At 50.6% G+C, this 23,734-nt stretch overlaps 1 protein-coding gene across 7 annotated transcripts in view; it reads right to left on the bottom strand.

The window, feature by feature from the left end:
- Positions 1 to 2,324: 2,324 nt before the first annotated feature.
- Positions 2,325 to 23,734, bottom strand: part of ST6GALNAC1 (ST6 N-acetylgalactosaminide alpha-2,6-sialyltransferase 1) — a 36,706-nt gene continuing 15,296 nt past the window's right edge. For 6 of the 7 annotated variants that reach the window (XM_044984524.1, XM_044984523.1, XM_044984522.1 and 3 more), the window contains 7 exons: positions 14,906 to 15,074; positions 13,099 to 13,270; positions 12,038 to 12,173; positions 9,758 to 9,861; positions 8,656 to 8,745; positions 5,338 to 5,437; positions 2,325 to 4,711 (listed from right to left, as the gene is read on the bottom strand). In XM_044984524.1, coding sequence (XP_044840459.1) covers positions 4,541 to 4,711; positions 5,338 to 5,437; positions 8,656 to 8,745; positions 9,758 to 9,861; positions 12,038 to 12,173; positions 13,099 to 13,270; positions 14,906 to 15,074 — 942 coding nt within the window. In that variant the 3' untranslated portion in view covers positions 2,325 to 4,540. The remainder of the gene's footprint in view (positions 4,712 to 5,337; positions 5,438 to 8,655; positions 8,746 to 9,757; positions 9,862 to 12,037; positions 12,174 to 13,098; positions 13,271 to 14,905; positions 15,075 to 23,734) is intronic. The other variant, XM_044984520.1, reaches the window with a different exon arrangement.

Below are 23,734 nucleotides of genomic sequence, written 5' to 3'. Positions count from 1 at the left end.
ATTCTAGCATCTGACCTGAGTGATTTTTTTCAGCTGAGGTCAGGCGCATGACTTCAGTGACCTGTACGTGTGTTAGCCTCAGACACACGGCTTCATCCCTGCACAACCCAGGACTGGAGTAGCAGGTAGGGCTGCAGGTCAGGCATAGGATGCCTTGGCAGAGCTGTGTGGTGTTTCAGGACTGAACTAGCTGGGGGTCACTGCAGGTGAGGATCGGGGGCGCATTGGCAGAGCTGTGTGGGGCACGCAGGACTGGAATAGCTGGGGTCACTGCAGGTGAGGATCAGGGTGCATTGGCAGAGCTGTGTGGGGTTTCAGGACTGGCATAGCTGGGGTCACTGCAGGTGAGGATTCAGGGTGCGTTCATAGCTGGGGTCACTGCAGGTGAGGATCAGGGTGCATTGGCAGAGCTGTGTGGGGTTTCAGGACTGGCATAGCTGGGGTCACTGCAGGTGAGGATTCAGGGTGCATTGGCAGAGCTGTGTGGGGTTTCAGGACTGGAATGGCACCTTAGGCCCGTGGGGTCCAGTCCAGGAGGGATGCAGGTTGGAGCCTGCATTGGCAGAGCCTTATGGACTGGCTCACGGGGAAGCTTGCACTTATGTCCTTCCCCAGCCAGCACTGTCCGTCTCTCATGTGCTTAGGCCCCTTCGTGCTCATCCAGCTTCTCCCTCCCATAGCCACAGTGAGTGTACCCCAGGTTAGCTACGGCGAGGAGACACTGGCTGCCGTGAGCCTTGTTGGGGAGGACGAGGGTCAGGTGGTGAGCTGGAAGAAGGGAGCTTTCCTGCCTGGGGCCTCAGCTGAAAATGGCGCTCGAGGCCCAGCATTGGAAAGGCCCCTGAGCACCAGCCATTTGCAGCGTTCCTAGCCTGGTGCCCTGGATTGCCATTGACTCAGGCTGGGCCTTGTGGCTAATGCTTTTCTGGCCCTCATTGGTGGCTGCACCCCTCTTCCCTCCCCCCCTAATTCCCTCTTGCCAGCCCAGCAGTGAAAAGAAAGGAGGGAAGAGAAGAGGAGGAGGGGATGGGGGGAAGGGCAGGCAACAGAGAAACTTCTTCCAACTTCTTGGGAATAAAAAGGCCCTATTCACTTTGAAGAATAGCAGTGCAGAGACGGTCACCTAGCAACCTGGAGCGATTCAGCATGGCCCAGACGCTGCTGGTAAGGAACAATGATTCCTTGCTACCCCCCTGAGAGCTCAAAGCCTGGGGGCCTTCCCAAGAAGAGTGGGGCGGGCGCCGAGGCTGGGAAAGCCAGGCATGTTCAGCATGAGAATGGGCTTCCTTTGAGAATGGAAGATGAGCTTGTCCCAGTGAGTGTGCAGGGGAGGGGCGGGGGGTCAGGCCAGATTCTGATGCTGATGTAAATCAGGGACAATTCCACTGAAGCTATACTGGGTATGAGAGAGGAGAGTCAGACCTGCAGGTCTAGTGATATGCTGGCATCCTTGGCGGGACATCATCTGTCCTCACCTGTGCCCTACACAGCCCTATTTCAACCTCATCTACAGTGGGGAATGCCCTGATTCCTGCCATCAACACATGGCAAAGTCCTGCGGGGTACAAGCAAAGCCTTGATTTGCACTGGTGGAACTTACCCCTGCTTACGCTTGGCCGGAGGGTGGGCTAATCCCAATGTAGACAAGACCAGTGCATTGCTCCCACTCCCAGGGTGGATCCAGAAAACTGAAGGGTTACTGACAAACAGGACCCAGTCACGATACCCTAGAAGGGCTAAAGGCATGATCCAAAGCTCACTGAAATCAATAGGCGTCTTTCCATTAACTCCAGTGGGCTCTGGATCAGACCTTTAAAGGGTCAATCTGGGTAGGCGCAGATTTGGTTTGCTGGGAAATGCCTCCTTTGAGCAGCTTTGGGGGCTGTGCAAAATATTCACAACAGGTGACACTGCATGTTTCAGCTCAACCCCAGTAGGGATCCCAAGGGTAGCTGAGAAGCCCGGGGAGATGCCAGCAGAGGCCACACCCAGCCTCCACAAACACATTTTGATGTCCCCACCTTCAGAGTTTTTTTCCCCCAGCAGCAAATAAATGGATTGACAGATACATGTGAATTTGTAAAGCACCTGTATAAAAATAGTAAAACAGCTCTGGTCCGAGCTGGCCAGATGATGGTTACAATTTGCATTGCCAAACAGATCTGAAATTCCTCCCCTTAGAACTCAGGTGCTTCCCTCGGTGGCGTTTCCATGGCCTTGCAGAACGGCCTGGCAAAAGGAAGTCATGGCACTTGCAGCCAGAGAAACTCCACCCACGTGCTCAAGCTAAATTCACAATTGGGTTTGGATCCAAAGCCCAGTGGGAAGACTCCCTGTCTGCTCTTCGGGGCAGGCCCTTGGTTTGCAGTTGTTCTGCCACTCGGGAGAAAGGTTTCTGCCCTTTGTAAACGTCTGGGTCATGTTAATAGGAACGTCCCCACATCCCTGCCCCTCACCCTCCACCCCAGTTTCTGCAGAGTATTAAAGGGGTTGGGTTTGCTGGAGCATGTGTATGTGTGAGTGAAATAAACATGCTTCTCTCAAGGTTGCAGTGAGCAAAAGCCTCCCTAGGCAAAACACTGCTGCGTAGTTCGGCAGCAAACCCCATCTAGCGCTAGCAGGTCCCAGCTTGGCCGTCTCTATATGACACTCAGCGATGAGCGGTGGTGCAAGGAATTACCACAATCATTTGCCTTGAAATATCCAGGAGGTGCTAATTGCTGTGAGTGCCTGATCCTATGAGATCCTGAGCGCGTCTGACAAGGTGCTGAGTACCTCAACCGCCCATTAGGACAGGACTGGGCCACAAACGAGTGAGGATGATTAATCAGACGGGGCCCACTGACAGCAATGAGAACAGATCATCTTACCCGGCACAGTATTCATCGGCATAATTAAGCCACCCCCAATGAGCAGTGGTAGCTATGCCGGCAGGAGAGCGTCTCCTGCCAACATAGCATTGTGCAAACAAGTGCTTTTGCAGCCACCTGTGTCACTCAGGAGGGGTTTTTTTTCACACCTCTGAGTGACAAAAGTTTTGCTGACATAAGTGCTAATGTAGATGTGGCCTAAATGTCTAGAGATAAGAGTATTATACTAATAATACAGCATCATTCTCTAGCATCTTCTGCCAGAGGGGCTCCCAGAGCTATTCTGCTAGTTCAGCCTCCTACGTAGAGCTAGGCAAAATCTTTTGGCTGAAACTTTTCTTTGCTAAAAAAAATGCAGATTTAGGTCAACTGAAACATTTAGCAAATTCATCTCAAATTCACCAAGTTGTTTTGGTTTAAAAAAACAAAAACAAACTAAAAAATCCAAAAAAACAGAAACAGATTTTTTTTCAGTTCAAAACAACTTTTCATTTTGAATTTTACTTCATTATTTTAAAAGGTTAAACTCAAAAATGAAAAAAATGTTTATTGCTGGGTTGATGTGAACATTTTTTCAACCTGTTTTTTTTTTTTTAAACTTTTTTCAGTTTGCTGAAAATAAATATTTTTGTTTCAGGTCGAACCAAAACAATTTTCAGCCAGCAAACCAAAAAGCCAGTTATTGATGCAGCCTGAGTCACAAGCCCCTTGAGAGGGAAAGCCTTTTTATGCCCATTTTACTGAGTATAAACCAAGGCACAGAGAGGGTATGTGACTTACTCGAGATCACGTGGCAAGTCAGTGGCAGAATCAGGAATGGAGCATATTCCTGGGGCCGAATCCTGAGCACTAACCATTAGACTATATTGGTAACTGCCTGGAGAAAAACTAGCCCCATCTCGATGGGATCAGTCTACCGGTAATTGCACACAGGCCAAAAAGAGCTAAACTGGAGTGGGACAATCAGTGCTGGATCAGCTTGGACTGAGCTCAGGCACAAATCCCCCTCCCCAAAACAATCACCCACCAATTACATGGCGGGGGGATGGTGACAGATGAGCTGCAGCAGAAGAGTGGGGAGCAGAGCAATGGTTACTCTGTGGGCTCAAGCGGGGGTGGGGGATGTTAAATGGGACTCCTGGTACACCATGCAATTGGGATTCACCACAGCAGTCCAAGCAGACTCCCTGTCCCCAACGACTGCTGCACCCTCTCCCAAGAAACCCAGCCGAATGACAGTTCAGATCCTCCACAGACACGTCTGCTGCTAGCAAAAGGCTTCCAAATGGAAACATTCAAGATCCCTCCAGCTTGGAATCCTCTCTCCCAATGACAGAGCTGCAAACCAAAGAACCTACAATGGCTTTTGTAGCCCCTAGAGTAGTGATCAGCCCTGTACTGGCTACATGTGTGGTCTGAGCTGGGGAGGTTCGTGCTGTTTGCTTAGTGTTTCCTTCCTGCCCTGTTGCTGAGGTGCATGGGGTGCATATTCCTGGAACCAACGCCCTGAGACAGAAGATTTCTGGTGCCAAAGAATTAACGTTCCTTCATGAAAATAAGTAGAAGATTACTTGAAGTCAGGCACACTCCTGCCTTTCAAGTTTCTTTCCCACATGACCCTTTTACCGGAGAGGGTCAGACTCTCCAGCCAGTGTCCCTTGGGCCCCAGGTCAGGATCGCTGGTAGAGTTTCATGACATTCGCATCGTGGAGTTTTTTCCACACCCTCCGCTCCAGATCGAAGTCGTGATTGGTGTAGAAGATCAGACGTTTCCGCTCCTTGTCGTAATAGTGATCTGAGTACTTCTGGTAGCCATCTGTGATGAAGCCATAGGCACTCACCTGGAAAAGCCAGAAGGGTCCAGTGGGTTAGAGGGCTTCAGAAATGGGGAAGTCAAGGGCTGGAGGGGTGGCGGGGAAAGACAGCTGGGCGGGCATGGCTATCACAGAAGGGATCTGCTTCCAAATGGAGAGGTAAGTCTGGGGGCCCTGCAGCTGGCGCAAGGGGCCATTTGCCTCCCACATTGCTAGATGTAGGGTTCTAGCCAGACCAAGCTAGGAACTTTCATTCCAAAGAATGTCCTTCTGCTCTCACACCAACTCCTTGGAAGTCAGGGGAGTTACGCTCCCAGCCACACAAGAGGAGGACCAGGTCAGGTCTTAACACCCATAGGGGTGTTTTTGCCATTTGTCATATCCCCAAGTCACTGGGACACTTAGACTGTCTGCCCCAGGTCAGTCTGCAATGTAGTTCCTCAACTGGCCAACACGGGTGCTGATGCATGACGGGTACCAGGCCTCTTCATCCCATTCCTTCCCCCCTCCTCCAGCATACCCAGAGGCTGAGTGCCCTTCCCATGGGTCTGCCAGGAATCTGATCTCAACCCACTAGCTAAGGGCTACGGGACACTGCCCTTTGCCCATCCCAGGCAGTGTGGTGGGGCTCAGCAGCCCCATGGAGTCCTTACCCGGTCACAGAGATGGAGCGCAGTCAGCAGTAAGAAGGCCCCTGTGGTGGGTCTGTACAGTGCCCAGTAGGATTTATCCAGACTTTTGGATCTTAGAAACCTGCAGCAGGACATAAGGAGGAGGAGCATGGGCTCCAAGTGTGCTGGCTTGATTGTGGGGCAGCCTGGCCAGCCCCATGTGTCTGATGCATGATGCACACATTCTGAAGGCTTGTGCTGGCCACAGTACGTGGGGCATTTCAACACTGAGATACAGGTCGGCCAACCTTTGCTCGGGGTTTGGTCCAGTGCTTAATTTGTGCCAGGGCTGAGCCTTGGCACCTCTGGGCTTGGCAGTTCATAGCTCCAGTACCTCTGGGGGCTTGGCAGTTCATAGCCCTGGCACTTCTGGGCTTGCCACGTCAGTTATGAAAGTAAAAAAATTGCTTCAGCCCCAGGACCTCTTTCATTACAAATTAAGCACTGATTTGGTCCAACCACAAAATCAGGCCAGACAGCTGGGAAGTTGGGGGTCTCTATCGCCCACCTGCACCTCCACCCCTCGGAGATGCTACACTCCCAGATGCAGATTTAGGTTTCCTAGGGCCCTGAGACAGAGTAAGTGGGTGGCCCCCTCCACACCTCTTCCGCCTACAGTCCCGCCCCCCTTCTGCCTGCAGCCCTGCCCATGGCCCCCACCCCTTTGTGCCTCTTCCCCCAGGCCCCGTCCCTGTGTCACCCAGGGTCCCCCCCCACTGTGGCCCCCAACCTGTTTGCTCTTTTTTGCCCCACTCCCCCACCTCCACTGTGGCCCCAAGACTGGAGACGCTCTGTCCCTGTGCCACACCAGGGCCGCAGCAGGGAGAGTGAGAGCTCCTCCAGTCCCAGGGCCGCAGCGGGGATCCGGGTGCTGGGGCTTCCCCCGCCACGCCACACGCTTCTGCAGGGGACCAGAGTCGGAGCACTGGGGCTTCTCCTGCCCCGCCTGCTTGGCACTTCTGCTGGAGTGCGGGTCAGGCACGGGAACGTCCCCTGCCGCCCCGCGGCTTCTGCCAGGGACGAGGTCAGGGGGAGCGCCGGGTCTTCCCCTGCCGCCCCGCGGCTTCTGCCAGGGACGAGGTCGGGGGAGCGCCGGGTCTTCCCCTGCCGCCCCGCGGCTTCTGCCAGGGACGAGGTCAGGGGGAGCGCCGGGTCTTCCCCTGCCGCCCCGCGGCTTCTGCCAGGGACAAGGTCAGGGGAGCGCCGGGTCTTCCCCTGCCGCCCCGCGGCTTCTGCCAGGGACAAGGTCAGGGGAGCGCCGGGTCTTCCCCTGCCGCCCCGCGGCTTCTGCCAGGGACAAGGTCAGGGGAGCTCCGGGTCTTCCCCTGCCGCCCCGCGGCTTCTGCCAGGGACAAGGTCGGGGGAGCGCCGGGTCTTCCCCTGCCGCCCCGCGGCTTCTGCCAGGGACGAGGTCAGGGGGAGCGCCGGGTCTTCCCCTGCCGCCCCGCGGCTTCTGCCAGGGATGGGTTTGGGGGTGGGGGGAGCACTGTTCTTCCCCTGATGTCCCACACCTTCTGCCAGTGATGGGGGCGGAGTGGGGTGTGCTGGGTCTTCCTGCAATCCCACGGCTTCTGCTGGGGAGCAGGGTTGGGATGCAGGGGCTTCCCACTGGCGGTTGAATTTTTTCTGGGGGCCCCCAGTTGGCTAGTGCCCCCGAGCATGGGCCCGGTGACTAATCCGCTGCTGTACACTCCAACATTTTGACTCATCCTGAGCCTGGGCTCAGAATTTCTCCCCCAGGTGCCTAACAGGACTCACCCTCCTTCCCCTGCACAGAGGGGTGGGGTGTTTGTCCTGAAGATTGGGTGAGTGAATAGCTCCATGATGCATAAAAGCAGCAAAGAATCCTGTGGCACCTTATAGACTAACAGACGTTTTGCAGCATGAGCTTTCGTGGGTGAATACCCACTTCGTCGGATGCAAGTAATGGAAATTTCAAGGGGAATTTTCACTACTTAATTTCCACTACTTGCATCCGACGAAGTGGGTATTCACCCACGAAAGCTCATGCTGCAAAACGTCTGTTAGTCTATAAGGTGCCACAGGATTCTTTGCTGCTTTTACAGATCCAGACTAACATGACTACCCCTCTGATACTTGACTCCATGATGCATGGAGTCCCATCAGGAAGTACCACCTCTGAAAACAACATGGGACTGTCAGGCATGGCTGATTGGCTGCCACAATGGTGCTCCATCCATCAGAAATACTGGTTTTGTGGGGCTGGTATCTAAAGTTGGTCTCATCCATGACGGTATGATGCACCCACACATAGGGAGTCCCCTGGATAGCATTTACGGGGCGTTGCACTGGTCAGGTATCTCATGAGCCCATCCACTAGTAGGATGCAAAGAGCAGCTATAGAAGAGGCTCAGAGAAGGGGAATGAAAGCTGTTGGGGGCCTGCATGTTTTATGTAATGATGCAGTGATCAGAGACACAAGGCAGGAAACAATCAAGCCCTCCCACTCTTTAGCTTGGAAAGGAGCAGAGTCAGAGGAGCTGTGGCTGATACCTGTAAAATAAAGGATGGTCCATTTGGGCTGCAGTTTGCCTACCCAGGATCTAAGCACAGGTGGGCAACATGTTTTGGTTTTTTTGGGGGGGGGAGAGTAGTTTTTCCTACACACAGAACCTGCTACAGACGGACATTACCACGGCAAATCACTTTGTAGGTTTCTAAAAAAGATTAGACAATTATAAAATAATAGCAGTGGGAATCGCACTAGTTAAGGTAGTAATAAAAAATTATCCACCCTCATCCTTCAGGACATAGAATGCTGGCAGGGTCAGGAAGAAAGTTCATTTTAGGGTGTTTATGGTTTCCACTGAAATATCTAGCACTGGCCCCTGACAAAGGCAGGACACTGGACAATTTGGCCCTGATCCTGCAACTCGACCTCAGAGGAACGCTGTGTGGGTGCAGGGGTTCCATCCATACTGATCCGTTGGCAGGATCAGGGTCTTAATTTGTTCTGATGGGGCAAATTCAATACTCTTTTCTCTTGTATGTTGAAAAACAAACTGCCCTGCAGTCATTCCCTCTCCACCTCTCAGCTTCTTATGGGTGAAATCCACCCCTTGGCAGAGGGCCAGCATGAGGGCTAGATGCCACTGACATTCTGTTTAAGCATTGCTGTGTTTGCTCTCTGCATGGGGGTGAATTTCACCCCCGTGTGATTGGGGTTGTGAGGAAGAGGGTGGGGATGAAAGAACGAAGACGACGGAATCCGGCAAGCAGCCTTTCAGAGACAGTCTGACAGATGGCGCTCGCCATGGCAAATAACCCCCTGCTACTGACCTGTTTTTTGTGTATCTGAGGAAATCAGGGTGAATGACCAGGTAATTATCCAGACTGAAATCCTTACCGAATCTGTCCCGTGGTCTGGGCCTAAGGAAGGGAATGGAAATAGATTCAGGATAGGTGAGTGCTCTAACCACTCGTTTCACTTTGAAAAAAGAATCAGGCCCCATCATGCATGCTGCTAAGAGCTGAAACAGAAATGATGCCAACTTATTCTGGAGCATTTCCCAGAACGGCAAAAATCTTCACCTTCTTGGAGCTTTATAATATAAGCAATTTGGGGCAAGGGCCATCTTTTCATGGTATGTGTGTATTAAAGCAATGGGGCCCTGATCCCTCAATGGAGGATAAAGGACTAAATAACAACAATAAAGATGTGCCCATAATGGGTTTTTCATTTCACCGGCAGCTTTGAAAAGCTCAAAGAAAAAAATTCAGATAGTGTCAAACTGAAACTGAATTTTTTTTAGAATTTTCAATGCATCAAAAAGTTTATAAAAAGACTAGTTTTGGGGTTGAATAAAATGTTTAGTTTGACCCAAAAGGAAATGGTTCATGTTGATATTTTTCTCCTTTAAGTTAAAATAAATAAATGAATATGGTTAAAGGTTAATTCAAATCAAAAAGTCAAAACGTTTCATTTTGAAAACGTCAAAAAACATGAAACAAAATGTTTCCATGTGTTCGGATTTTTCCTTTTTTGTTTTTTTCCTCAACCAAAACAATTTGCCCACATCTGCACAAACTTGGGAAATATTTTGGTTGACCCAAATCTGCAGGTTTTTTGCTGGAAAGAAGTTTCAGTTGCAAAATTTCACCCAGCTCTAAACAGCACATTTCATTCAGGAGAATCACAAAGTATTTTACAAGCTACTGATGTACAGGCTGTAGCATTCAGACACCCATCACTGAAATGCAGCCACTTCTGGGGCAGCACGCGACAGCCATTCCTGCAGCAATGCACAAAGGAGCAGATGGGAAGTCTGACTTCTCAAAATGAAATTACAAGGGGAATTTTTCACATAGCTCTGCACAAAGGGAGGTGAGGCTGCAGCAAGCCTCAGTGTTCAAGGACAGGGTCTATGGCAGCCTGTTTTACCCGTACTGGTCCAAAAATCCCTTCCTGACATTCTTGTTCAGCAGGACAGCCTTCAGCCACTCAAAATCCCTCGCGCCCTCCAGGAAGTGAAGGTACTTGATCTCCTAGAAAACCCACCAAGGAAGAGTTAGTGGCCAACATCAGAGGGAGATGGGCATTGAAAATTAATAGCAAACAAAAGCCCGGATTCGCTGGATTTCCTGGGCACAGAGCCAAGGTCAGTTGTTGCTAATTATATCCCCTGGAAACAAAACAGGGATGTAACTGAGCGGCAAATGGTTAGGTAGCTTGCCTGCCTTTACTTGTAAAGAACAGCAAAGAACAGCAAAAGACACACCCGTTAGTTTCAGAGTGAAAATGATCGACACAGGTCTGAGCTCTGACACCACAGTGATGAGCGAGACATAGGTTCATAGGTAGAGAGGCAGGTGAGAGAGAGGGAAAAGCCAGATTAAATCAGATCTATAACTACAGACAGAGAATCATTAACTCAGTAGTTCACACCCTTTGCCAGAACAGGACCCCTTTTCAATACTGGACACTCCCACCGTCCCCAGATTTCCCTGCCCATTTAGCCACATAGCTAGGGCAGGGTTGTCATACTGACACCTGGCAGAAATTTTTCAGATAAACAGTTTATTTGTTGAAGAATGAAGTCTGGGGCCATTCAAAATTATTCAAGAACTTGACCCAAATTCACAAATAGTTTAGGCCAAAACCAACCAACCAACCAATTAGAAAAGTTTGAATCACTTTGTTTCAACATTTTCGAAATGAAACATTTCAAATTTTCATTTTAAAACAATATTTCGTTTAGAAATGTAGCTAGATTTATTAAAAAGAACAAACAAACAAAAACCAGTAAAAACCACCCTGAGAGAAAATGAATAAAAATTGTTTCAGGTTGACCAGAAACTAGTTTTTGGGGGGGGATTTTCGGTTTGGCGCCAGAACTGAAAAATCAATTGTTCACTCAGCTCTAGTCATGACCCTGCTGTTTGTTCCCAACCCCCAGACTGACAACTTCTCAGATCAGTTAGATAAAATTAGATTCGATTGCACTGAAAAGTGATCCGAGGCCAACTTCTACCCCACAGCTTCCACTGGATTTTCCCCAATAACCCAGCCATCGGCGCAGAATTCAGTGCACCAGAGTAACGTGATCTCACACCTCTACGGCAAATTTCATCTCGAAGGTGCCCATACCACTTTACAATGACTCAGCTATGAACACAGATGACATCATCCACCTCTGGGATGAATTACAGTAGCTGTCTAGCAGCCTGCAACAACATTTCTACTGCTTTAGAACAGGACGTGAAGAACACTATTTCAAACTGAATTTGCAGGGGTGCGGATAGGTAGATGACACATAATCCTGCCATGACACTGGTATTAGTGCCTAGCTCTTGCTAAAATAAATGTAAAGGGGTGTTTAATAACCACAAATGGTCAGGGCCTCAACATGACATCTCCTCCCAAAGGAGGCACATCCAGCATCGCACGGCACCCTACCACCAGGCCACGTCAGGGCTGACTCAGGGGATAGAGTGACCCAACATAGCTTCTCTACAGCACTTGGGTGTTCCATGAAGACTTTCCATCCAAGTATTGACCTAACCCATCTCCGCTCAGCTAGGAAAGCTGACAAAAATCACAGCACAAGGTGGCTGCAGGCCAAAAGCCTCTACCTTAGAGTGATATAGGGCAGAACGGAGTTGCATTAATGCCAACGGCTGGAACAGGTCATGGTCTTGAGTTGGATCCATGCCTTGCTATTGGCCGGGACGGAGGCCATGGACGCGAGGAGTGTAGCAAGCCAGAAGTGCTTTACTTTACTGTGTTGGCTGGCTCAGAGCACTTCCACAGCACACTGCAAAACTACTCCGAGAGTGACACAGATTAGTGCAGTGCTCAGAACCCTGAGCTTCACCCCCAGCACTCCTAAGCCCAGCTCCTCCAAGGTGCCGCACTCAGTGGGAGTTAGGGGCCTAAATACCTCTGGGGATCTGGACCCTAGCATCTAAGTTGGGCTAGTGCAGCACCAGTTTGGCCACACCTACTTGGAATGACTCAAGTGTGCCTTCCCGGTGTGGATGCTTGACTGGGCTAACTCGGGCTCCCAGACCCAGGCGTTCAGACCTGGGCTAACTCTGCTGTGACCTGAGATGCTACCTCTACCCTCTTGCCCTTCACATAGGTCAGGATCAGAAATGCAGGCTACAGGCAAAGCAGCACCTTGCCAAGGGCATGTGTACACACGTCATGTGCCTGACTTACTTTTCCCATTGGGATCTTGCTGAATTTTCTCCCCAGCGTCACAATAGAGGCCACCAAGGAGTAGGCTGTGAATCCATAGAAGGACGTTTTTGTTCCCACGTCTTTTTCGTAACCTTTGATCACGGCACCACTCACGCTGGGCCAGAAAATCAAACAGAATTGCAAAGTCAGCAGCATATTGGTTTAATCACTGGGCTGGCATTCACAGCAGGGCTGGGGGGACTGCTTTGGCCAAAATAATCTTGAACCAAAACTAGCGTTGAACCTGAGCCACCAAGGAACCGCCTCACACTCTGGGGTGGACAGCCACAGCGGGCAATGAATCCAGATGGAACCTTCCCTGAGGCTCAGAAACATGCTGTTCGCAGGGCCATACCTACCCAGATGCAAAGTACGCAGCTGCGTAGGGCACCAGGAAATTTGGGGCACCACATTTCCTGGTGCCCTGCGCAGCTGTGTGCTGCTCCAGCCCCTGCTCCAGCTCTTCTCCTGGGCCCCTGCCCAGCCCCCACTCCACCCTTTCCCCAAAACCACCACCCCTGCTCCACCCCCGCCCTGCCTCAGTCTCTTCCCACCCCTGCTCCCCCACTCCCCTGAGGACTGCTGCAGGGGTCCGGCCTGCACTCACCGGCAGCGGTAAGTGCAGCGACCTGGCCCCAGCCTGCTCCACTCCACCGGCTCCCAGCTGCGCCACCGGTGAGTGCTGGGGGGGGGCGGTTCCCCCTGCCCCCCAAGGCTGGGAGCCAGGGGAGCACAGCAGGCTGGGGCCAGGGACCAGCTCCCCACAGAGGCCTGGGGCCCCACACAGCCCCCCCTTGGGCTTCGCAGGCCAGTAGCAATGACTTGGAAACATGGTTAAAACATAAATAGAACGAGGTGTACTTGTGGCACCTTAGAGACTAACAAATTTATTTGAGCATAAGCTCATGGTTAAAACATGGCTCTGGAGTTTTTTGTGGGATCATCTCTGTAGAGGGAGTAGAAGGGTGTAGAGGGAAGTGGGGAGATAGAGAAAAGTGCATGATGGAGACAGGAGAGTAACAGGAAGCTGTGCCTCTTACCGGAACACGTAGTCATGGGAGTCGATCTCCTGGCCCATTCCAGAGTTGTTTAATATCCCCCCGTTCCCCACCACGGCACAGCTGATGCAGGTCGGCCTCTGCCTGCTATTGTTGGCCAGGAGGACCTGCTGGTAGGGGTTGGGTGGCAGCATCATTATGACCTCCTTCACCACTGAAACACAGACAGGTGGTTTCCATCAAGGAGGATGAGTGAATGGGGCATTTTTGGAGAGCTTTCGGGCTGGGAAGGGAACACAGGGAAAGTGCCATATGTGAACTAGCCTGTGGGCCATCTAGTTTGTTACCCTGTCACTGACAGCGGCCACATGGGATGCGTCCAGTGGTGAGCTGGAGCCGGTTTGCGGGAATCAGTTGTTAAATTTAGAAGCCCTTTTAAAACCGATTGTCCTGCACGGGACAACCAGTTCTAAAAGGGCTTCTAAACTTAACAACCGGTAAGTTGAAGTGACCCAGGAGCGTAGCTAGGGGGCAGCAAGGCGAGCGTCTGCTCCCCCTGAGCACATTATCCAAAAGTGGCGCCTTAGCCGCCGACCCCATGGGTGCTCCAGCTCCCCGCCCTGGCCCCTGGCCCCAGCTTACCTCCGCGCCATCTCCGCCTCCCTGGCCTGAGCGCGAAGCCGCCGCTTGCTTCTCAGCCCTCCCAGGCTTCCCATGCAAACAGCTGATTCGCGGGAAGCAGGGGGGGCTGCGAATCAGGCAGCGCGGTAAGGGGGCAGGGAAGGGGGGGTGTTGGATAGGGCAGGGGAGTTCGGGGGCGTGGTCGGGGGTTAGGTGGTGGATAGGGGTCGGGGCAGTCAGGAGGCGGGGAACAGGGGGGTTGAATGGGAGCAAGGGTCCCAGGGGAACAGTCAGGAAAGAGCGGGGGTTGGATGGGGCAGTGGGAGGCAGTTAGGGGCAGGGGTTCCAGGGGTGGTCAGGGGACAGGGAGAAGGGCTGGTTGGATGGCGCAGGGGTCCCGGGGGGCCATCAGGAATGAGAGGAGGGGTTGGATGGGGCGGCGGGAGGCAGTCAGGGGACAGGGAAGGGGGGTGGATGGGCAGGGGTTCCAGTGGGAGGGCGTCAAGGGACGCGAGGGGTTGGCTGGGGCAGGAGTTCCGGCCGGGGGGCAGGGGCGGGCCACGACCCCTTTGTGGGGTGAGGAGGGAACTGGTTGTTAAGATTTTGGCAGCTCATCACGGGATGCGTCAGAGGCAATACCTTCACATCTTTGGAATGCAACAGTACACCATGGAGGGAAATTCCTTCCTGATCCCAACTGGCAATCAGTTTATGGCCTGGAGCATGAGGGCTGACAGCCCACCTAACTGTTATCCTTTCTGCTGCCTTGCCTATTGGTATACTTGCCCATACCTTCTTGGATACTTAATACACTACTTGCTTCAAGAGTCCATCAAATAAAGGAGCCATCAAAAAAACACCATAGTTTTTGCAATGAAAAGAAACCATGGGCCTGATCACCACTGGATTACTCTTGTTTGACTTCAGTGAAACGCCATGACTTCAGTGGGGTTATATGGGAGTAATGCAGTGGTAAATTAGGGCCCATGCCTCAGGGTCAGCACAAAATTGGGAGCTGATGGAGGGGACTGGCCTGCTCCGGGAGCTGACAAAGAAGTGGAAGACACCTCCCTGTCCCGGCAGGAGGAACCAGTGTTTGCCCAATGAGGGTGTGTCCCAGCTTGAGAGTTCTGTCCCGGCACTTGGAGTGGGGAGAGGGCACCCTGTGAGCGTCAGGGAGGGAGCAGGCCCAGCCCAGCCCAGCTCACCGTCCCCCTGCCGGACTCACGTGAGTAATTCAGCTCCATAAAGCCGAAGGGTGGTTTGAAATGCTCCAGGCGTTCCCACTCGCTGTGGTTGAAGTGTCTCCTGTCTATGAAGAGCGTGATGTTGGGCAGGAAAAGGTCCCTCAGCCAGGCAGACTTGGCGGCTTTGGCCCTCACCGCATCGGGGCAGCGCTGGAAGCACAGAAGATAGGGTTGTAAGGAAGCAGACAAGGGTTAGGTGATGGCCGCCCTCTTGGCCAGCACACCAGGGATTGAGCCAGGGCCTACACGCTGCAACAGCTAAGTGCCAAGCCCTCTCAGACGCAGGGTGCGCTAGAATACCCACCCAGGACACTTGCTCGTGCCTCAGAAAAATGCCATTATGGTTTTATGATGCAGAGGCTGACCAGGCCTTGCTGAGTGCCCCTTGCCCCGAACGAGGCCTCCATGGCCTTATGCTCCTCGACACAGAGCTCATGCCATGCACAGCAGGACATCCCCTTGCACCAGCTCTCAATGTGCATATTTGCCCAGGCCCCAACAACGCCTCCTTTCCTTGGAGCCACACCCCCTTCAGCCTCCCGGTCAGTCACCCTGGTGCACATCCCCTTACGGCTGCTTCCACTGGGTTACACCCCTCCCTGCTTTCTGCATCTCTTCCCACGGTGCAGGCGGTGTGTTGCCAGCTCCGAATTAACCCATTTTAAAAATCGAAGGTAAAAGCATCATTCCCTTCAGTGTGCTTCTACTTGCAATGATCAGGAGTCAGCTGGTTGTGTGCAGGAGCAACAGAAACCTGCACCTGATCAGTTCGATCCTCCACCTGCAGTTACAGGCAGAGAGCAGCTGTGGCCTGGCTGATCTTGAGCACCAGCTAACGATATGGCTGTTTGCAGCACTGTTCTGTCATGCAACTCGCAGGCCAGCCCTTTCTTATGTAACCCACACACCTCCTGAGTGTGGTTTTCGGTCCCCTCTAGTGGCACCGAGACCCCTTAGGGATTAATGAGTTTGCTCTACAGCCTTAGCTAAGGGCCATGTGGCTTTTAGCTCATGCAGTAGAGGCCCATGCATTTAGTTTCAGCGGTTCCCTGCTTTGATCCTGCCTGCCATGTTACACTATTATTATTATTGAGTTGTGTTGTGTTGTGGTAGCACCTGGGAACCCCAGTCTTAGACCAGGACCCTACTGGGCTAGACCTGGTACAAACCCAGAACTGAAAGACACGTCCTGCCCCTGCCCCAAAGAATTTACAATCCCTCTCTAGCCGTGCTACCAGAAATAGAAGGAACAACACACGGCCTCCATCAATAGGACTCACTGCAGCAGGAGCTCAATTCCTCCTTTGCAGGAAGTTAGGGCCCTGATCTTATCTGGGCTTAGGAGGCCGCCTTAGGCTAGCATTGTAGCAAATCTCACAAGCCGCAGCAGCCCTTCAGGCTGCACTTTGGGCAGCTCAGCAAAGTGAGTGCTGAGTGGCAGGAAGAAACCTACCAAAATCTAGTTACTTCCTGCAGCAAGTTGGCTTTAAGCCCCAAGCTTCTATCTGCGGCTCCAAATCCTTGAATCTTTACGTATTATTGCAGTACAAAATGGGTTGATTTCTGAGCCTATAGCATTGACTGGAAGATTAACTAAACTCTGCACAAGGCAGCTCGCTAGTTAAAGGCGCCTTAATGACTTGTAGGACAACTGCACAAGCCCCGCCGGCATTCATACTCATCAGCACTTTTCAGATACGCAGGGAAATCAGTGACATATCCTTGACTGTGAACGCTGCAGCAGGCGTTATTTGGAAAGCTCGTGGAGGGGCCACAGACACTCACAGCCAGTTGCCTTTGGATCCCTGAGACTCCCACCACTGCCACCCAGTGGTAGGTCAACAAACCACAAGGGGGCTGTGTTGAGTCTAATCCATGGGTTGGCTGGAGTTAACACATCCCCGTCCACGCAGACTTTGAGTCTGTTACTCAAGCATCACATGAACATAGAGGAAAACTGGATTGGGTGGATGCCCGCATGGTTCTGTGTCTGTGAGATTTTCATTCCTGCTTCTGCACGCTGACAGCATCTACTGTCCGAGGCTCCTCAGACAATTTCACTAGCACTGTGGTCTCACCCCACCGATGTGAGTTATTATTATTTGTATTCAGGTAGTGTAACCCACACACCTCTTGAGTGTGGTGTTTTGGCCCATTTGGTAGCACCGAGACCACCTAGAGAGAGAGTTAAATGAGTCTGCTCTACAGCCTTAGCTAACAGCCCATTGGCTTTTAGCTCATGCAGTAGAGGCTCATGCACTAGAAGTCCCCAGTTCAATCCTGCCTGCCGACGACCGGGGTCAGTCGGCATTACAGTAGTACCTAGAGATCAGTGCTGCTAACACACAGTCAGGCAACCCCTGCCCCCAAAGAACTTACAGTCTAACTAGTCAAGATAACCAAGAGCGGGAGACAGGAAGACTTATTATCCCCATTTTACAGATGAGAAAGAGAGGTGAAGTGACTTGCCCAAGGTCACACAAAGTCTGTGGCAAAGCTAGGCATAGAACCCAGGGCTCCTGAACCCTACCATTTAACTGCTATAATCACAAGAGCCTCCTTCTTCTTGAGTTAGGTGAGTATTAAGCCATGTTACAGGTGGGGAAACAGAGGCATTGGACCAGTGGTGCTAAGCACCCACAGCTCCCACTGATTTCAGCTGTACATTCTGAGAAACACCACTGCCTTCCAGCGAGATCAGAATCCAGCCTGGTGCATACCAAAGGCAATGGGGACAGCCATGCTGTGTGCCAGTGCAACACCGACAGACCCTGTTCATCGGCAGGCGGGCGGGATCAAACGTGGGGCCTCGGGAGCTTAAAGCATTGGCCTCTACAGCATGAGCTAAAAGCCAACCGGCTCTTAGATAAGGCTGCTGTAGAGCAGACTCATTTTCTCTCTCTCTCTAAATGGACTCAGTGTCACTAGATGGGACACAACATCACATGCAGAAGGTGTGTGGGTTACACCAGGTGTAACTACTAGCCGCCTCTGTGCACTGTTGGATTTCCTGAATAGCTCTGAAAGATGCAAATGAAGACAAATGATCTGGGAGAGGCCTGGAAGGCATCCACAACCCTCTGAGCCCAGCAATGGTGAAGCAGGAAGGATGGAGGGCAAAGACCCACCCAACACTGCTTTGCCAACAGAGCAAACTCTGCACTGTGCATGCAAGTGCTGCCAGTCTCCTCTCTTGCGGTTACTGTCTGACACTCAGCTTTTACGCAAGCGGGGACACACCTAATTCTTTTTGCCTTTTTTTTTAAATGAGTGCAGCACAGAGAACAGTGCAGAATGTTCCTACGTGTCTGTTGTTATCATGCAAATACCGTATCAATGGAAAAGTGTTGTTTAACTTGGGATGTGGTTTGGCCTCTAGCACGGGGTTTAGCAACCTTTCAGCAGTGGTGTGCTGAGTCTTCATTTATTCATCCTAATTTAAGGTTCCACGTGCCAGTAATACATTTTAATGTTTTTAGAAGGTCTCTTTCTATAAGTCTATAATGTATAACTAAACTATTGTTGTATGTGAAGTAAATAAGATTTTTTAAATATTTAAGAAGCTTCATTTAAAATTAAGTTAAAACGCGGAGCCCCCTGGAGCGGTGGCCAGGACCTGGGCAGTGTGAGGACCGCTGAAAATCAGTTCGCGTGCTGCCTTCGGCACACGTGCCATAGGTTACCTACCCCTGCTCTAGGAACTCAGGTCATTCCTTCTCTGCCAGCAGCTGCATGACACCGCTCTAGGCTTGTCACAGCTGCTAAATTCACACAGGGCCAGCGTGGCACAATAGGGTGGATGATTTCTAGGGGAAAACCCAGTGAAGCAATATGTGCAGGAAATGGTGAGTCAGTAACAAGCGCTGCTTCTCCCCTGAGACTCACTGTCAGAACCTATATACTCTTAGGGGCTGAGCAATGGGTCATGTTTTTGGGTGAAATCTAAAATGTGAGGGCCTGACACGTGTTCATTAAAGATCCCCTGCCACTTTTTGTAAGACTCTGTGGGTGTCATCCCCCATGTTCTGGCCCAAATCCAACGTGAGCAATTAAGTTCTGCCTAGTGAAATTTTGTGTAGTTTGAGCTCAATAAGGTGTCCTTAACTTCCTGTAACAAACTGCCACCCAGTGTCACTTTGTGCTGGTCTGCCAGCCACTGCTCTCCACCCCAGAGGTGGCTGCATTGGAGCAGTGGGCAACACAATTTCTATGGGGACAAAGTTAATACATTCGTTTGGGGATCCATTTGTGAACCAAGAACCCCTTAATAACAACTGGCAAGGTGGGTTACAGGAATATCCTGATTCTGGTATGTACATTCTGGGTCACCAAAGAATGTCATGGGAGTTTTTACTGGTTATTCATATCATTGTGAAATGTATGTACAGATACTATTGGAGTTATGTACATATACTGAAAATATGTTTTAAAGTCTGAATCAAGGCAGAGCTGACAAATAGGCTTTTTGTCAGACAACAGACAACTGGGTGCGCTGTTGAAAAGTAAATAAAATATTGTCCCATTCACAGTGGATCTCCCGTCACCTGTCTATGCTGAATGCTGATGAAAGATTGTAAGAATTTCAGAAAGGAACTAACAGGTAGAAAAATACAGTGAGGGGAAGAGAACCTTATATGGAGATACGCTTCAAAAGTTTGCTGGACTATATTTGGGGAACAAAAAAGACACCCCAGCATCCTGCACCTAGGAAGTAAATGGGCAGTGCATTTACATTCATGAAAATGGGATCACAACCAGATTTGGTTGGAAACATTGTAGGAGGCTTTGGGTGAGGTAAGACTTCTTTAGACAGGAGATTAGCCTGTTAAGTTTAGTCTCTATGATTTTATGTTTTGTTTCTCTCACCCTTACTCCTAGGTGCCGACTTTCTAAACACACCCCTGACCGACAAAAGTTTTACCGACGAAAGTGCAGTGTAGACATGACTGTGTTTACACTGCCACTTTCAGCGCAAAAAATTTAGTCATTCGGGGGGGGGGTGTTTTTTCACACCCCTGACCAACAGGGCCGGCTTTAGGCCAATTCCACCAATTCCCCCGAATCGGGCCCCGCGCCTAAGAGGGCCCCGCACCCAGTGAGAATCTCTTCCTTGGCTAGAGGCACCTTTTAAATTTTTATTCACCTGGTAGCGCTCCGGGTCTTCGGCGACACTTTGGCAGTGGGTCCTTCGCTTGCTCTGGGTCTTCAGCGGCACTTTGGCGGCTGGTCCTTCAGTGCCACCGAAGACCTGGAGCGAGTGAAGGACCCGCCGCCGAAGACTCGGAGCACTGTCCGGTGAGTACAAGCCCCATGTGTTTTTTACATTTTTTTTAATATATATAGTCATCCCTGCCGGGGCCCCATTGAAACAGTTCGAATTGGGCCCCGCACTTGCTAAAGCCGGCCCTGCTGACCAACAACAGTTTTACCAATGAAAAGCGCTGGTGCAGACAGCACTGTGTTGGCGTGAGACACTCTCCCACTGACCAAGCTACCGCCCCTCATTGGGGGTGGCTTTATTTTGTCAGCAGGAGAGAGCTCTCCACCCTGCCGACAAAGAGCACTGCGTACCTTACAGCAGCACGGCTGTAGCAGCACAGTTGTGCAGCTGTAAGGTGCACAGTGTAGCCAGCCTGAGTTAACGCTGACATAGTAACTGAGTTTCACAGTTAGCACCTCTTCAAGACAAATTGGAAGAGTTCTCACATCCTTGGGTGGTGCTGTTTCTTTCTTTGTGACTCAATACACAGGCATCTTATTTGTATTGTGATGGCTATCACCACTTCATTGCTAGAAGGGACTGAACTGAAACGGGATCATAATATAATAGTAGCCAGAGCAGTTACGAATCACTATTGCTCTTTAAACCACATGGTAAATATGTAAGTGCTAAAACCCAGCCATTCTCTTACCTCTCCTGTTTGGCACTGGCACTGACTTCACTGCAAGAAAAAGTACAGATGGATACAACACATGGTTCCAATAGGGGTGTCCAGCTGAACAAAACAGTTCCAGGTGGCACAAAACCTGAAATTTCTGTTTTCTCTCCAAAACAAAATTCAGGCCCAAATGATTTTTTTTCTCCAGTTTTTCATTTAGTTAGGGTTTGGGTTGTTCTTTTTACCTCCTTGCAAAGATTTTAAAACAAAAACTCCCTACATTTCAAAACAAAAACCATTTTGACTTTTTTTTTTTAATTCTTTTCATTATTTATTTAGCTGAAACTGGTTGCTGCATTCTACCGGACTTGGGGGATGGGTTCAGTCACCCTGAAATTGCATTCTTTGGGGAAGGGGAGAAATTAACTCAGCTCTACATGACCGCCCGTCCTACGAGTATGAATTAATTTCAGCGACTAGACTCTTGTGGTCGTTAATATTTCCATTCTTCTCACCACAATCATCAATAATTTCCAAGTGTGGATGACAAAAGTTAATCTCTGCCTTCTCCAAAGTAATTACAGCCCCGGGGCAGGAGACATCTGATGAGATACCAGAGAGTGACGGTTACAGATCCTTTAAATGCTTCCTCTGCCAGGGCACTGAGCTTGGCCAGGATTGGCATGGGAAAGGTTCTGACTTCAACTCCCTCATGGTTCACCCTGTGGCAGCTCTCTGCATATTTGTTATGAGCTGGCAGGACCTGAGAGATGCAGAAAACGTGAGTGTGACCAGGGGAGGGAGAGGATGGAGAAGCAGAAGTTAAAGGTAAAAGTCTTTGATGTTGCCAGTCTGGATATGGGAGAAACACCTAGCTGCCTTCATGTTCTGTAGACTCCAGAATAAGCCCCGAAAACTTGGCATTTGGGTTCATGTTTCTCATGGGCTTTATTGGTTTGCCTCAGGAAGCCATTTATGGGGCTGAAATTACAAGATCTGATCTTCTCATGATCTTTCCACACACCAAGAACTGAAATGTGGCAAGAAGACCAGGTGAGCCAGTGTTTGAGCCCAATAATTACTCACTGGGAAAAACCTATACACAAATACAAATAGGCTCTGAGTCTATCTGATCCCATATTCCTTCTAAAAATGCAAATATTCCCTTTCAAATACTCCCTGCTGGGAGACCTACCCGATGCTCCTTTATGATTTGGACTATGCCTCCAGACGCAAAGATGCCAATATTTCAAGCTTATTAATGGGTGGGCAAACAGGGATCCACCAGGGTGGTTATAATGTTAGGGTGGTTTCTGAGGCTGAACGCAATGCCATCCACAGCCTCAGAAACCACCCTGACATTATAATCAAAGAGGCTGATAAAGGAGGTGCTGTTGTCATCATGAACAGGTCTGACTACCAAAAGGAGGAGGCCGCCAGACAACTCTCCAATACCAAATTCTACAGGCCACTTCCCTCAGATCCCACTGAGGAATACACTAAGAAACTGCACCATCTACTCAGGACACTCCCTACACTAACACCAGAACAAATCAACATACCCTTAGAGCCCCGACCAGGGTTATTCTACCTACTACCCAAGATCCACAAACCTGGGCTGGAAATCCTGGACGCCCCATCATCTCGGGCATTGGAACTCTCACTGAAGGATTGTCTGGATATGTGGACTCTCTACTCAGCCCCTATGCCACCAGCACTCCCAGCTATCTCCGTGACACCACTGATTTCCTGAGGAAACTACAATGCATTGGTGACCTTCCAGAAAACACCATCCTAGCCACCATGGATGTAGAGGCTCTCTACACAAACATCCCACACACTGATGGAATACAAGCTGTCAGGAACAGTATCCCTGATGATGCCACAGCACAACTGGTCGCTGAGCTCTATGCCTTTATCCTCACACACAACTATTTCAAATTTGATGACAATATATATCTCCAGATCAGTGGCATCGCTATGGGCACCCGCATGGCCCCACAATATGCCAACATTTTTATGGTTGACCTGGAACAACGCTTCCTCAGCTCTCGTCCACTCACACCCCTTCTCTACCTACGCTACATTGATGACATCTTCATCATCTGGACCCATGGGAAGGAGACTCTGGAAAAATTCCACCACGATTTCAACAGCTTCCACCCCACCATCAACCTCAGCCTGGACCAGTCTACACGGGAGGTCAACTTCCTAGACACCACGGTGCAAATAAGTGACGGTCACATTAACACCACCTTATACCGAAAACCTACTGACCGCTATGCCTACCTTCATGCCTCCAGCTTCCATCCCGGGCACACCACACGATCCATTGTCTACAGCCAAGCACTGAGGTACAACCATATCTGCTCTAACCCCTCAGACAGAGACCAACACCTACAAAATCTCCATCAAGCATTCTCAAAACTACAATACCCGCACAAGGAAATAAGGAAACAGATCAACAGAGCCAGACATGTACCCAGAAGCCTCCTACTGCAAGACAAACCCAAGAAAGAAACCAACAGGACTCCACTGGCCATCACATACAGTCCCCAGCTAAAACCCCTCCAACGCATCATCAGGGATCTACAACCCATCCTGGACAATGATCCCACACTTTCACAGGCCTTGGGTGGCAGGTCAGTTCTCGCCCACAGACAGCCTGCCAACCTGAAGCACATTCTCACCAGTAACTGCACAGTGCACCATAGTAACTCTAACTCAGGAACCAATCCATGCAACAAACCTCGATGCCAACTCTGCCCACACAACTACATCAGCGACGCCATCACAGGACCTAACCAGATCAGCCACACCATCACCAGCTCATTCACCTGCACGTCCACCAATGTAATATACGACATCATATGCCAGCAATGCCCCTCTGCTATGTACATCGGCCAAACTGGACAGTCTCTACGGAAAAGG

Source organism: Mauremys mutica, chromosome 12 (genome assembly GCF_020497125.1).
Source record: "Mauremys mutica isolate MM-2020 ecotype Southern chromosome 12, ASM2049712v1, whole genome shotgun sequence".
Classification (NCBI taxonomy): Eukaryota; Metazoa; Chordata; order Testudines; family Geoemydidae; genus Mauremys; species Mauremys mutica.
The sequence above is the reverse complement of the archived record's forward strand: the minus strand, read 5'-3'. Positions and strand labels throughout refer to the sequence as shown.